Source organism: Trachurus trachurus (assembly GCF_905171665.1).
Source record: "Trachurus trachurus genome assembly, chromosome: 6".
Classification (NCBI taxonomy): domain Eukaryota; kingdom Metazoa; phylum Chordata; class Actinopteri; order Carangiformes; family Carangidae; genus Trachurus; species Trachurus trachurus.
In genome coordinates, this window is record NC_139897.1 from 17,445,620 (window position 1) to 17,460,372 (window position 14,753).

The 14,753-nt window shown below is 42.7% G+C and overlaps 1 protein-coding gene across 5 annotated transcripts in view; it reads left to right on the forward strand.

Moving 5' to 3' along the window:
* itpr2 (inositol 1,4,5-trisphosphate receptor, type 2) overlaps positions 1-14,753 on the forward strand; it is a 60,264-nt gene that overhangs the window by 15,523 nt on the left and 29,988 nt on the right. For 2 of the 5 annotated variants that reach the window (XM_083973754.1, XM_083973750.1), the window contains exons 11-37: positions 940-1,091; positions 2,546-2,645; positions 2,753-2,913; positions 3,010-3,151; positions 3,383-3,541; positions 5,064-5,236; positions 5,509-5,628; positions 5,871-6,053; positions 6,172-6,423; positions 6,511-6,658; positions 6,772-6,919; positions 7,547-7,734; positions 7,843-7,966; positions 9,392-9,449; positions 9,543-9,708; positions 10,031-10,219; positions 10,695-10,781; positions 10,885-11,010; positions 11,140-11,262; positions 11,470-11,670; positions 11,957-12,208; positions 12,358-12,483; positions 12,694-12,822; positions 13,119-13,239; positions 13,480-13,661; positions 13,788-13,930; positions 14,433-14,562. In XM_083973754.1, the coding sequence (XP_083829880.1) occupies positions 940-1,091; positions 2,546-2,645; positions 2,753-2,913; positions 3,010-3,151; positions 3,383-3,541; positions 5,064-5,236; positions 5,509-5,628; positions 5,871-6,053; positions 6,172-6,423; positions 6,511-6,658; positions 6,772-6,919; positions 7,547-7,734; positions 7,843-7,966; positions 9,392-9,449; positions 9,543-9,708; positions 10,031-10,219; positions 10,695-10,781; positions 10,885-11,010; positions 11,140-11,262; positions 11,470-11,670; positions 11,957-12,208; positions 12,358-12,483; positions 12,694-12,822; positions 13,119-13,239; positions 13,480-13,661; positions 13,788-13,930; positions 14,433-14,562 (4,083 nt within the window). The remainder of the gene's footprint in view (positions 1-939; positions 1,092-2,545; positions 2,646-2,752; positions 2,914-3,009; positions 3,152-3,382; positions 3,542-5,063; positions 5,237-5,508; positions 5,629-5,870; positions 6,054-6,171; positions 6,424-6,510; positions 6,659-6,771; positions 6,920-7,546; positions 7,735-7,842; positions 7,967-9,391; positions 9,450-9,542; positions 9,709-10,030; positions 10,220-10,694; positions 10,782-10,884; positions 11,011-11,139; positions 11,263-11,469; positions 11,671-11,956; positions 12,209-12,357; positions 12,484-12,693; positions 12,823-13,118; positions 13,240-13,479; positions 13,662-13,787; positions 13,931-14,432; positions 14,563-14,753) is intronic. The other 3 variants (XM_083973751.1, XM_083973752.1, XM_083973753.1) reach the window with 3 other exon arrangements.

A 14,753-nucleotide genomic window follows, 5' to 3' on the forward strand; every position in this document is an offset into this window, starting at 1 on the left:
CAATAGCAAGTAATTCGACAGATAAATGCAGAGAAACAAAATTTGTTGCTTTTTGTATCTTTACATCAATTGGGACTGCAACTAATGATCTTTATCATGATGGAGTAGTTTCTACATTAATGAAAATAGTTTTTTCATCATTTTAGCCATAAAGTGAGCTCTGTGAGTTTTGGTGGTTAGTCAACACAGTTAACTATTTTAAAGGGATAGTTCAATATTTTGGCAAATTCGCCTATTGCCATAATCCCAATAGTCAAAGGAGTGGGTTCATTACCTTTAATTATCGGTGCATGTTGTTTTGAGATCTGCGGGGCAGAGACGCTAGCTGCTCAGAGAACACACCCTGTCCCTCATAAAACTCATCAAATACACAATCCAACAACTCCAAAACGCTCTGGTGGACAAGCTGTGACCTGCACGTTCACCACGCTATGAAATAATAATGTAACATTACGAGACTGAGTTGTTTTTGAGGCAAATGCATAGCTGGAACTACATCCCAGACACGGCTGCTGGGCGGAGTGATTTCTAAAGCGCAAGTAGGCCTAGTTCCGAGTATTTGCTTCATGTGTCGTAAAGTTACATAGTTCATAGCGTGGTGAATGTGCATGTCACAACTTGTCCACAAGAGCATTTTGGAGTTATTGGATTGTGTATTCAGGGAAAACCGAAAGTACCGTGTACCGTGTCTCTGCACCTCTCTCTCTTAAAACAACATGCACTGATAATTAAAGGTAATAAACCTACTTGTAATCAATGACATTCTGAAAAACTAATGCAGTGTGTAGTGTTGTATTACAAAAGACGGAGATATAGATTTTGATAAACAGCGGTACTGTCTGTGCCATATAAGCTTATAGACAGCAGACACTGATGCCTACTGCCTCTGCTTGTGTGCGTGCTTGTCTGTCTGCGTCTCTCCTTGTGTTTGTGGTGCAGAATGAGACAGATCCTGTGTTCTCCAAGAGGAAGCATCAAGCAGCAGAGAAGATTGCTTTCACCCTGGTCTCTGTTCCCCATGGGAATGACATAGCCTCTCTGTTTGAGCTGGACGCCACCACTCTGCAGCGGGCCGACTGTCTTGTGCCCAGGTCAGTCACTCATACGGGGAAAACAATAACAAGTTACATCTGCTGCACTTGTGTCCACAGGGAGCATTTTTCACTAGAGTTCACAACACAGAGCACAGTAGCCCTTGACAGAAAATGTGCCATTAGGCTGAGACGATGTCATTTATTTTGAAACCAAACTATCTGTTTTTCTTCATAGAAGAGGGTTCTTCAAGTAGGTGCCATTTTGTGGTTGATAAAAGAACAGTCTGAAATATACTTACATTTGTTCATTTTCACTTGTTTGAGAAATGAGTAATCCAGTATCTACTGTCATGATAGATGTGCTTTGTGCCAAATGCTTAAAGATGCTAAAATGCTCAAAATCATCATATTATCATGTTGATATTTAGCAGGTATGGTTTTACATGTTTAGCATGTTAGTGTGGTAACATTTGCTCATTCATGCAAAGCAGAACTGGAGCTGAAGTGAATAGTGTTTTTAAGTACCTGGTCATAAACTATAGTTTTGGACAAATAGAAATTTTGACCTAATGATGGCGCTCAATGATAAATTAGAGGTTTACCAAAGTTATAATCTCTTCTGGCAAACACTAAGTCCATATTTCATGGCAATTCATCAGATGGCTGTTGAGAAATCTTTCCATAAAATCACTCAACCAATCAAAAGCGAGTCGAAAATGTCAACCTCATGTTGGTGCTTGAGGGAAAGTTATTAGGATTCTTCTCAGGAGGAGCCATGGATTTGTGTAACAACCTTTGTGTGAGTTCATCTGATCGTTAGATAAGTTAAAGAGCTGATTACATGGTGCATCTTAACCCTCTTGTTGTCCTCCTGGGTCAAGGAAGGGAGTAAGGAAGGAAGGAAGGAAGGAAGGAAGGAAAGAAAAGTGGAAGGAGGGAACAGATTCGTTCAAGGAAGGAAGAAGAAGGAAGAAAGAAGGAAGGAAGGGGAAAAGGATTGTGGAAAGAAGGAAGGGAAAGATGGAGGGAGGGAACAGATTTGTTCAAGGAAGGAAGGAAGGAGGAAAGAAGGAAAGGGAAAGAAAGAAAGATGGAGAGATAGGGAACAGATCAGGTCAATTGGATCAAAAGAGGAAGGAAGAAGAAGAAGTAAGGACGAAGGGAAGGAAGGAAGGAAGGAAGGAAGGAAGGAAGGAAGGAAGGAAGGAAGGAAGGAAGGAAGGAAGGAAGGAAGGATGGAAGGAAGGAAGGATGGAAGGAAGGAAGGAAGGAAATAAGGGGTAAAGGATTGTGGAAAGAAGGAAGGGAGAAAGGAAGGATGGAGGAAGGGAACAGATTGGGTCAATTTGACCCAGAAGGACAACAGGAAGGTTAAGGAAGTGTCAGTGGATCACCAAAGTCAATTTAATTCATCCACCATAAATAAATGTAAACAATTTCATGGAACTCTGTCATCAACAATCAACTAAAAATCATAGCTGCTGTAAATAATTTGTTCCACTTTTCCTCAGAAACTCCTATGTGCGGCTTAGGCACCTGTGTACCAACACCTGGGTGACCAGCACCAATGTCCCCATTGATGCAGAGGAGGAGCGACCGGTGATGCTGAAGGTCGCACACGCTCAAAATATCATACCAGTGATTTAGAAATGAATTCAGAAATCTACAACACAATAAAGTGTACTAAAAGTGAGGAGGTTTTTGTCCTGTCTCTACAGATCGGCACCTGTCCCACTAAAGAGGACAAAGAGGCTTTTGCCATCGTATCTGTTCCCTTGTCAGAGGTCAGAGACTTGGACTTTGCTAATGATGCCAGCAAAGTCCTGGAGTCCACCGTGAGGAAGCTTCAGTACGGCAACATTGCTCAGAATGAACGGAGGTACAGAGACATGAGCGTGATGATGGCACAGGTGACACATGGCAGCGTATTTTTGGGATTGTACGTGTCATGTTTTGCCTTTGTGTCTATTTTTAGGTTTGTGACTAAGCTCCTGGAAGACCTGGTTTTCTTTGTGTGTGTGGTACCAAACAACGGCCAGGAAGTGCTATCCGTGGTCACTTCTACGCCCAACCGAGAGAGGCAGAAACTCATGAGGGAACAGAACATCCTCGCCCAGGTCAGCGCAAGTGCAAACACACACTCACACACTCCTGTCTGTCCTTTTAGTCCTTAATAGAAGTGTAACAGAGGAACTGACAGTCAAGCCCAGAATAAATCTTACTGAATTATTAGTGAGATATTTTATGACAGCTATTAGCTATTTAAGTTTATATATTGAAGCACTTTCTTGTTATTACAGTCTGTCAAACATCCGTTCATCATTGTAACTGGGTTTCTGTTCCTCCAGATCTTTGGCATACTGAAGGCGCCGTTCACCGACCAGGGTGACGGTGCGATGCTGAGGTTGGAGGACCTGGGAGACCAGCGCTATGCTCACTTCAAGTACATGTTGAGACTGTGCTACAGGGTGCTACGGCATTCCCAGCAGGATTATCGCAAGAACCAGGCATGTTCATGTTCATTGGGTTGGCATCAGGGTCAAGAACGTGGTCATTATCAACAAGACGCAGGGTAGTCCAAGGTTAGAGAGGTGTCTTTTAACCGGGAGCTTATCACTGTATTCTGCCAGACTGTCTGGGAAAATCGACCTCAGCTGCTGTAATGATGCCCCTAATCGAGAAACCTGAGCAGTGCTCAAATGCTCTTTTAATCGATCAGTGGATCAAAAGGAATAATTCACAAGTTTAATAATGAACTCATGGCACAATTTCTCTTAGAATAAACTCAGTTCTCAGTCATCCTCAGTCAGGTACAACCAATGTCTGATTCTAGTCATGCCCCTGTAACTGTTTCAGCTCTGCAGCCATCATGCTGCATCTTACAGTAGCATCACAGAAGAACAGTAAAACAATAAACACTCACAGTACTTTAGCTGAGAGGATTTTGACATGTGACAACATGAGAAGCACTAGTAACATAATCAGTGGTGGCTGATAAGCATTCAGCTGCTCGAGGGTCCTTGTATTGTTCATGTGTTACTGGGACACTTGAATAGAACAGAGGCTTCATGTTATAAATAATAATAATAATAATAATCTAAGCTTTTCACAGGCTATGACAAGATGAAAGTTTGCTGTGACAAGGCCTGCACTAACTCAAGAACCTCAACTTTGTATGAAGACATTCAATTATCAACATTTCCTTTATTATTGAGTAAAAATACCATATTTTCTAGTTCTACTTGTTACGACTGGCTTTGAGGCCGAAACAAACCATGGAAAAGCGTGCGCATTACGTGACTAAAGGCAATAATGTTTATTATAAGAAAATACAAATTAAATACACAATAGGTTGTGGAAATAAATGTCAGTCGTGTGTGAGGGTGCAAAACAAAAACAAAATCACAAGCTGCAGGGTGAAGGTCCAGGGGAGAGAGAGAGAGAGACATTGAGGGCTGGCAGGTTTAAATCAGCCTGAGAGCATTGTGCAGGTGCTCTCGGTCTCTAATCATCTCCAGCAACCTGCAACACACACCACACAATACACAACTTACAGAGGACACAGCCATGGGCTGAGGGCCGTGACACATCTTTAAAAAAGAAAAAGAATTAATTTCCTTAAATCTTTTCTTTTGTCATTGCTCCCTCACCTGGCGCAAGTTTTATATGCGCTTTTCATTGTTTTTTTGACTTCCTATAAATAATTAATCAGTAGTCAAGTTAATAGATTAATTAAAAGAACCTCTTACCCTTGATGAAAGGATGCAGCTCTTCATGAGCCACCAAAGCAGCTCCTGTTGAGCTGCTCAGTGGTCAACAGGCTGTGGATGTGACAGGCAGCTCTCGAGTGTAACTGCGGGTAGCTTCATGAATGTGAATCAGGATGTATTTTCAAAAGTTATCTTGTTCAACAAGTTCTCTCTGTCTAGTAGTTAAAACAACCGCAAACTAGATGCTAGTGATTCAGCACATTTAAATTCTTCTGTTTGACTTTGTCCTAAATTCGTATTTGTCTCTTGTCTCTCATAGGAATACATCGCCAAAAAGTTCTCAATCATGCAGTCTCAGATCGGGTATGAGATCCTGGCTGAGGACACAATCACTGCCCTGCTGCACAACAACCGCAAGCTGCTGGAAAAACACATCACAGCCAGAGAGATCGAAACCTTTGTCAGTCTGCTGAGGCGCAACAGAGAGCCCAGGTCAGACATGTGCAACCTGCCAAAGATTAGATGACCCAAGGAAACAATATACGATACATACATAAGGTTTAAAACACAGGAACATGCAGGATAATCCAGCCCAATACAATATGTGAATCATGATTGCTACTTAACCTTATTTTTCAGGTGTTGTAATGCGATTAGTTTTTCCAAAACTCTTACGTAGTATAAAATATGTGCAGTCACTGTACAATCAGTCCATGTGTTTCTGTGCTGAAACTCTGTGAATCATGACTGATCTGCTCTTCCAGATTCTTGGATTATCTTTCTGATCTCTGTGTGTCCAACAAGACTGCCATCCCCGTCACACAGGAGCTTATCTGTAAATTTATGCTGAACCCCACCAACGCAGATATCCTCATCCAGACCAAGTGAGTCACAACCTGCGCTGTCTATATTTAAAACATTGTGGTCGATCCTGTCAGATTTCGCTTTTCATTTTTTAAACATGTTCAAAAATGTACATTCTGCACAGAATAATTGTTGTTCCCCCTCTTGCCTCTTAGAAATAGATATTTTCAGTAGCAGCTCTACGTCACAGTGTTATGTGTGTAGTTATTTTTTTTGCTTTATGTCACACTTTCTCCCCTGCCCTCCTTCTTCTCCTCCCTAGACTAATCTCTAACACAGAAACCACCCTGGAGTCCTCCCTGCTGCAGGAGGAGGTGGAGGAGGAGGAGGTCTGGCTCTACTGGATCGACAGCAATAAGGAGCCTCACGGCAAATCCATCCGCCACCTGGCCCAGGATGCCAAGGGCAACCACAAGATGGATGTAGACATCATCACCTACTACAGGTGATGGTGGTGCTCTCTTTCTGTAGTACCTAACACAAATAAATCTCATAAAGCTCAAGCAAGCCCTTCACGTCTTTTTTCCCTTTTTCTCCTTCCATGTCCTTCACCGGTTGTGCAGATACCAGCTGAACCTGTTCGCCAAAATGTGTCTGGACCGTCAGTACTTAGCCATCAACCAGATCTCCTCTCAGTTACCTGTGGATCTGATCCTGCGCTGCATGTTCGATGACTGCCTGCCCTACAACCTCAGAGCCTCCTTCTGCCGCCTCATGCTGCACATGCATGTGGACCGTGACCCGCAGGAAGCCGTGGTGCCCGTACGCTACGCTCGCCTCTGGACCGAGATCCCCTCCAAGATCACCATCCATGAGTGAGTGGCTGCGTGTGTGTGGCTGTACTTTGTGTGATACATGGGAGAATTGGCTCATGCAAATGGTTGATTGTTTTGACTCTGCAGGTTTGAGTACGAGTCCACTGACACTTCAAGAGAGGAGATGAAGAGGAAGTTTGCCCCCACGATGGAGTTTGTTGAGGAATACCTCAAAGACGTTGTCAGCCAGCATTTTCCATTTGGGGATAAAGACAAGAATGAACTCACACTGGAGGTAAAACAAATTCTGTAAAAGTATGATTCTTTCATCTACATTTTTTCAGATTACACCTCATTTTCTTACTTTTTAAAAAATCTTGATGTGTTTCATTCTCTCCTCTCTTCCAGGTGGTGAATCTGGCTCGTAACCTGGTTTACTTTGGTTTCTATAGCTTCAGTGAGCTGCTCCGTCTAACACGCACCCTGCTGGCCATCCTGGATATTGTCCAGCACCCACTCACCTTCATGAACAAGCTCAACAAGAGCCCAGAGGCTGGTCAGTGTACTTACTTACACAATGGAAATTCAATATTTCATTGAATTGGTCAACTAAAGTTAAAGCTATTGACACAAACTGTGGTTTGCTGTTTCCTTATTTCAAGAGTAGGGTCATTGAACATGGAGGAGCCGACAGATAAATATAAAATTATGACCAAAATGATTTTTCCTCTCCGAATGTAGGACAGACAAGAGTCCCTGGGTTTTTAGAGAAATGTGGGAAATATTGATACAGCAGTTCAAATTGTATTAGATATTTTAAAAAATTAAATTCAAATATGAATACAGGAGGGAACTGACAAAGAAGAAGTGGTTGTGCTTTTCTACCTCTTTAGAGTTGAGAGTTGCAGGAATAGAAGCATGTCAGTGAGGCTAAAAATGACTTTGTGCAGATCAGAGAGAGACATTGACAAACTTTTTGAGGAGTATTTGAATAATAGTTGTGTTTAGATTTAATGGACTGGAAGAGAATAACAGAAAAGGTTCTGGCCCATCTGGCATTTGATGTCCTCGGGGCGTTCATTTTAGCTTTTGTATGATACTTTCACAGGCTTGATGTATAGATTTATGATGATAAGCTTTAAACACACACACACACTCACGAAGCAAAATATGTTTCCTTAAGGCAATAATGTCCTCCGCACGATCCACGGCGTTGGAGAAATGATGACTCAGATGGTGATGAGTCGAGGTGTACTGCACAGCCTCCCTGACACCCCCCCCTCTCTGCGCTACAGTAAAGGACACTTCCTGGCGGACAACGAGGACGTCATGGTGATGGACACCAAGCTAAAGATCATTGAGATCCTGCAAGTGAGCGCCACCCTCTGGACGTACATGTTGCTATTGAACATTTGCCCTCTCTCATGGCTGATTGATTGATTGATTGATTATTTCTCTGACTTTTTCTCTTCTCTTCAGTTCATCCTGAGTGTGCGGCTAGATTACAGGATCACATACTTGTTGTCCATCTACAAGAAAGAGTTTGGGGATAAGAGCTTAACTGACAGCTCAGTCTCAGTGGCTGAATTGCCTCTAGTGACACGTGAGACTTTATTCTTTCTTAGGCTACGTTCAGACTGCAGGTTCAAGTCGCCCAAAATCACATTTTTGGGGGGGTCAAGTGACCAGGTCAGATTTTTTCGAAGTAGTGTGAACACTCAAATCTGGCCCAGATCCGATTTTTTCAAATTAGATTTAGACCACTTCTATAGGCCTATGTGGTCCTGAATCAGATTCAGATCTGATTTCTTCCAATGCCCAGTGTGAACAGCTAAGGCGGATTTGATGCGACTTTTACGTCACTTTACGATGTTTAGCCTACTCTAGGTTTTGTTTTAAGAAGCGGCAGCAAGACCACATACACACGCTACATACACGCCACATACACACGAAGCAATAAAAAAACGGCTCGATAAAACGTTGGATAATTTGACATGCAGCGGCATGAGTTTACTGACAACAGAACAGCTGTAGTGAGAACGTGAGCGCTGAAGGAGAGGAGATTATAAATAAAAAAGGACACGAGGTGTTAAACTTTGGGTTGTAATAACCTTGTTGACATTGTTTCTTCTTAAACTGAATGCTGCCCAGCGGGTTGAGACACTTTAGGCGGTTTATTCCTATATAGGCTACAAACTAAAGTAATGGTAACTGAAACTAAAACACAGAGTTTGGCTCTTTTTCTTCACTCTTTTCCTCCTCAGCAGCTGCTCAGACATTTTCCAGCTTCCATTTCACAGACATTTCGAAATAAAAGTGAAAATACTCATTCCCTCTATGTTCTGTTATTGTTCTTTTGCGCATGCGGGTCAGTTCAGAACCGCAAACTGTTCACACTGGGATCTGATATAGGCCACATTTTAGATGGTAATGTGAACAGCCAAACAAAAAATCGGATCTGAGTAAAAAATCTGAATTGATACGTATTACAGCTTCAAGTCACAACTTACGACTTTGTAGCGTTCCAGATAACCCACTCGTGTTTTTCCGACCTGTTTTACCGGTGAAAGTCACTATAACGGCCACTCGTAACTTCCGACCGGTGAACTCGTACCAGATCGAACTGGTACCACTTCACGGTCGGAAAAATACGAGTTTCCTTGAACGCACCATAACAGTCCTCGTCCCTACGTCACCACATTCACGGCGTTCCTTGGCTGCACACACAGCCCTGCATGCCGTTCTCTCTCCTCATTGGATAAAAACTGTAGGATACGATAAATGTTTTCTCTTCGGCTCAGAGCAGAGCAGAGTGACTGACAGACCCGTGTTTCAGACCAAACACTCTATGTAAGTGATTGCTGTCGGAAGATATAACTATTTAAGACTTATAATAACACAAATATATCACTTACTTCTGCTTTAAGGCTTGCAGTGTGAACGTAGCCTTAATGTAAATGCTGAGTCATTCTTTTACATTCTTGCCTCCTCAATTAATCTGCTGTTTCTGACTATTTTGCCTCCTTAGCATCTGAACCAGACATAGACGAGATTGCAGCCAAAGCAGAGAGCATGTTTGCAGGAAGGTGAGTAAATTTCTGTTTGTAGACAGTAGTGTTTAAACACACCCTTGTGCACTCACCAAATGATTCTGTGTGTGTGCATGTGTGTGATTTCAGCACAGAGTTAAGTGCAGTGGAGCTGGACGATGAGGGAGGTCGGACTTTTCTGAGGGTTCTGATCCACCTCATCATGCAAGATTACCCCCCGCTGGTCTCTGGCTCGCTGCAACTCATCTTCAAACACTTCAGCCAGAGAGCTGAAGTGCTGCAGGCCTTCAAACAGGTGGGGATATAGCAGGCACACTCAAGCATTTTGATACTTGGAAAGCCGACAGAATGTGGCATTTGGCACTTCCTGAGTTCAGTGATTTCTGTCATGAAATCATTTTTGGATCGGGTGGGCTCTCCAAAGGGCCGAGAAGCAGAGAGCTTCCTCAGCTGAAATCTAGAGCCGCACCAGCTCCCGTTTTAACAACGCACCGACTCTCCCAGAGTGTTGCACTGAGATTTCTTGGCAGAGATTTGCTCTCGCACACATTTGTTCTTTTAATATCTCTGTGTCTGGTTTGTTTGTCATCCGGTATCTGTGTCTGTTTGTTTTCCAGGTCCAGCTGCTCGTGTCAGAGCAGGATGTGGAGAACTACAAGCAGATCAAAACAGACCTGGACCAGCTGCGCCTGACGGTTGAGAAGTCAGAGCTGTGGGTGGAGAAGAGTGGAGTCTACAGCAGTGAAGACCTGGGGGTCAGACAGGGCAAAGAACAGAACATGGAGGTGCTGTACCATCATTCAATGGTATCCAACATCTAAAAGCAAAGTTTCACATTTCAGATTCTAAGTGTGACATTTGGAGCTCTGCAGGAAGTTTCTGTAACATCCCGTCAGTCATTCAGCTGCACGGTGAAGGGCTCCTTTGTTTGTTGTTGTCGTTAATCAAAGTTGGTGGAAATGAAACGGTACAAACTGTTTTGTTAGGGCTTTGCACTACTCAGGCATAATGAATAATAATGTGTGTCAGAACAGGAAGCTCGCGCTAAGTCACTTTTTTATCAACCTGTTACCTGTTTTGTTTTTAAGACCTTTCTTACTTGTATTGTTTAAGAAAAGTGGTGATTAGGATCAGCAGAGTGTATATTCCCCATCTCACTGTTGCAAATGCCCAGTAATTAGACAGGATGACGAGGTTGTTTTGTGCCAAAGATAAACCTTTTTGTGGGTGAACGTCAGATGTTTCCTCTTCATTTATGTTACACATACATGTGTTTACCAGGAGGTTGTCCTGAGCCCGGTGCAGGATGGTGATAATAAACCTCAGATTGACAGCAACAAGGCAAACAACTATAACATTGTCAAAGAGGTGAGACCCATGTCTTTATTCCCAGGTCATTTTTGTTCGTAGTCGTTTTTCCTGCTGTTATGGTTAGGTGTATGTGTGAAACAATTGTGTGTGTCATCTGCAGATCCTACTGCGGCTTAGTAAGCTGTGCTTTCCCAGCAAGAAGAGTCGAGTGCAGCAGCAGAGGCTGCTGAAGAACATGGGGGCCCACACCGTGGTGCTGGACCTGCTGCAGATCCCCTATGAGACGGTGAGTTACAACCACAGCAGACAACTGAGCGGCTCATCCCACTCGATGTCAGCATGAGATCTCATCTGTTTGCCTAACTTTTTTTCCCAGTCGTTTTTACATTTATTGTTTGGTTCTGCCTTTGCACAGAGCGACGAGAAGATGAATGAAATCATGACCCTGGCACATACGTTCCTGCAGAATTTCTGCAGAGGAAATCCTCAAAACCAAGTTCTGCTACATAAACACCTTAACCTCTTCCTCACTCCAGGGGTATGTTGATATGAATTCCTACTTGTCCCTTGTTGACATGCATTACTCTCAGGGATGTCCAAAAAGGCAAGGGTTTTGTTGTATACGCATGAACAGTTTTCTATTTCTTATTTTCCATTACCAAACTGAATCAATATTCTGTTTGTGTAACAATGTTCACTGTCAAAGACTGAAGACTGAATCATGGCTTCGTTTTTTTCCCCCCAGCTGCTGGAAGCTGAGACAATGCGTCACATCTTCATGAACAATTACCAGCTGTGCAATGAGATCAGTGACCGTGTGGTTCATCACTTTGTCCACTGCATTGAAACACATGGGAGACACGTTCAGTACCTCAAGTTCCTGCAGACCATTGTCAAAGCTGATGGGAAGTATGTGAAAAAATGCCAGGACAAAGTCATGACAGAGGTGAGATCATTTCTTTAATCCCACACAGCATGGGTGTAGGTAATGGTTTGGATAAGGTAAAAAAAAAAAAACAGAAGGAAAAAATATTGTCTTATGTATTATTTATGGAAAATCTTCCTAAATTATTCATGCCATTTAGTTGCAGAAAGATTTTACTGCATTAAATTATACAGTTAATCAAGATTCTTCATCGAGTAGTAAAATTCAAAGCTTTAAATATGCAGCCCATTCTGATGTTGCCCATGTGCTACATTGAGAAATATTTATGTTGTGTTTGGGTGTCCAGCTGGTGAACGGGGGAGAGGACGTGCTCATATTCTACAACGACCGCTCTTCGTTTCAAGTGTTGCTGCAGATGATGGCCTCTGAGCGGGAGCGGACGGATGAAGACGGAGCTCTGGCCTATCACAACACGCTGGTGGAGCTGCTGGCGGCCTGCACTGAGGGCAAGAACGTCTACACAGAGCTGAAATGCAACTCTCTGCTGCCACTGGATGACATAGGCAAAGTTGTCACTGACGTCAACTGTATACCAGAGGTAGTCTTGTTAGAAAATAATGATATAGTTTGAGTTATATGGTAGAGATGAATCCCAAGCTTTCCTAACTTGTTTCTTTGATACAATTTAAAGATGTATCTTATATCTGAAAGTGAACAAGCATCATATTTCTTTTTTTTATGCCTCAGGTGAAAACTGCTTATGTAAACTTTGTGAATCACTGCTATGTGGACACAGAAGTGGAGATGAAGGAGATCTACACCTCCAACCATATCTGGAAGCTATTTGACAACTTCCTAGTGGACATGTCCAGTGTAAGTCTCTGTCAGATTGAAAGGTCATGTACTGTATGTACTGTATGCCTGATCCTTTTCTAATGAGGCAATGTACAGTCAAGACACACAAGGCCTGACGTTCAAACTAAATCTATTCACCTACTGCATGTGCAGAGAAAATGATAGAGATGTGACATGTGGGTTTGCACTTTCAGAAATGATCTTATGTTTAATTTCTTTGCATTTCAGGTGTGTAACACGACCACAGACCGTAACCACGCAGATCTGCCTTTGGAGAAGTATGTGACAGAGACAGTGATGGCCATTGTCAAGGGTTTCTTCAGTTCCCCTTTCTCTGTCAACCACTCCAACCTGCAGGTACTGTTTTCCACCACCTGACAGGCAGGTGAAATGTGCCTGCAGAGCGAGGCTCATTCATGGGCATATCCAAATCCTTTGCCAACTTTTAGATACTTAACATTAAAAAAAATGATAGCAGACTGCCTCCTTCACTGCACCTTCACCTGGGACTGTGTTGTTTCTTTACAGATATTTGTACATAGAGAGGCTTCTTGAGGTGTTTTACGCAGAAGTCTTTCTCTGTTGTAGTTATACCATAAAAAAAACTAAACAGGAAAAAACAATATCCCCTGCTCTGCCGTCTCATTTCACAGACGAACCAGTCCGTCTTCATCAAGCTGCTCCAGTCGTCTTTCAGGATCTACAACTGCACCTGGATCAACTCGGCTCAGAAGGCTAATATAGAGAGCTGTATCAAAACACTGGCTGACGTGGGTGAGTGCAGCTACTCTGCTGTCCATCCTTGTGGGAGAAAGAGGCATTTCAATACTCCTAAAGTCTGTAATGATGTATAATAAATACAATAGTAAATGTATTTTACTACTCAGAGAATAGTTTAATTTCACTTCTTCACATATCCATGCCTAAGTGTAGGAATGAAGCTCTGTAGGATCTGGAGTTAGGATGATGTTATGTGCCAGGTTGAACTAAATTACTCCTCATGTTCTCCCCCAGCTAAGGCCCGGGCCATAGCCATCCCAGTGGACCTGGACAGTCAGGTCAACACATTGTCTCTCAAGGTCCACAGTAACATGGTACAGCGGGCAGCCAAGGACTGGAGGATCTCCGCCCGGACACGGCCACGCAAGGAGCCTCTGGGTGGCCCTGACTACAAGAACATCATTGAGAAGTTGCAGGTGTGCAGACAGATGGATAAAGTTTTATATGAACAGGAGCCTCAAAGTTGATTTATTGGGGCTTTAGCAGTATCAATATATCCAGTAACTTTGTTTTTGTGTGTGTGTGTGTGTGTGTGTCTACAGGGTGTTGTGTCCTGTCTGGAGGAGCAGTTCAGTCCAAAGGTTCAGGCAGAATTTTCTGTGCTGGTGGATGTTCTTCACAGCCCTGAGCTGCTGTTTCCAGAGGCTGCTCGGATACGCTGTGAGAGCGGAGCCTTCATGTCCAAGTGAGTCTCTGTCCATAACTGTGTATAAAACAAGGAACAGATAGATAGACAGATAAATAGACGGGTAGGTAGATATTCTTTGATATGTGCTGATCTTTATTTAATGCATGTTAAATATGAACAATTTCTACCAATTACTATCACTGTTATACTCAAGGCGGTTGGGAAAAGAGCTAAATGTGAATAGAGGTACACAAAAATATATGTGAAAAGAATAAACACTTGTTAATGTGTACTGTAAAGAAAACAATAAATTCCAACATATTTGTTCAATAGAGAACTCAAACTGGTAATAGATACTGTACTTTATCTTAAAAAACAGTTAGATGCATGATCAAACCTCCAGGGGTGCTGTTGCTCTGCTGCAGCTGTCTGACCTCCCTGTAGACCAGAAAAGGAGAATTTTTAACCTTTGCTGATGCTGATCAATAAAATGTTGTTTTGTTTTTACTTGTGAGCCGCCAGTGTGTGCATTATCCAGAGACCACGGTTAATGATGGAGTGCTTCTTGTCTCTCTGCCAGGCTGATCAAACACACCAAGAAGCTTATGGACAAGGAGGAGAAGCTGTGTATCAAGATCCTGCAGACACTCAGAGAGATGCTGGACAAGAAGGAATCCTGTCAGGACTCTGTGAGTACTTCACTCCACTTGGTTAAGGGGGGGCGAGGGGCAGCAATGACACTGAAACAAGGCTTCATTAAATAATTTGTCACTGTTAGAAGTAAAATAAATAAATAAATAAATCAGGATTCTGCAAGAAAATCCCTGTTAGTCTCTCCAACTCACAGTGTTACATAAAAACACATTAATGAGGTGAAATC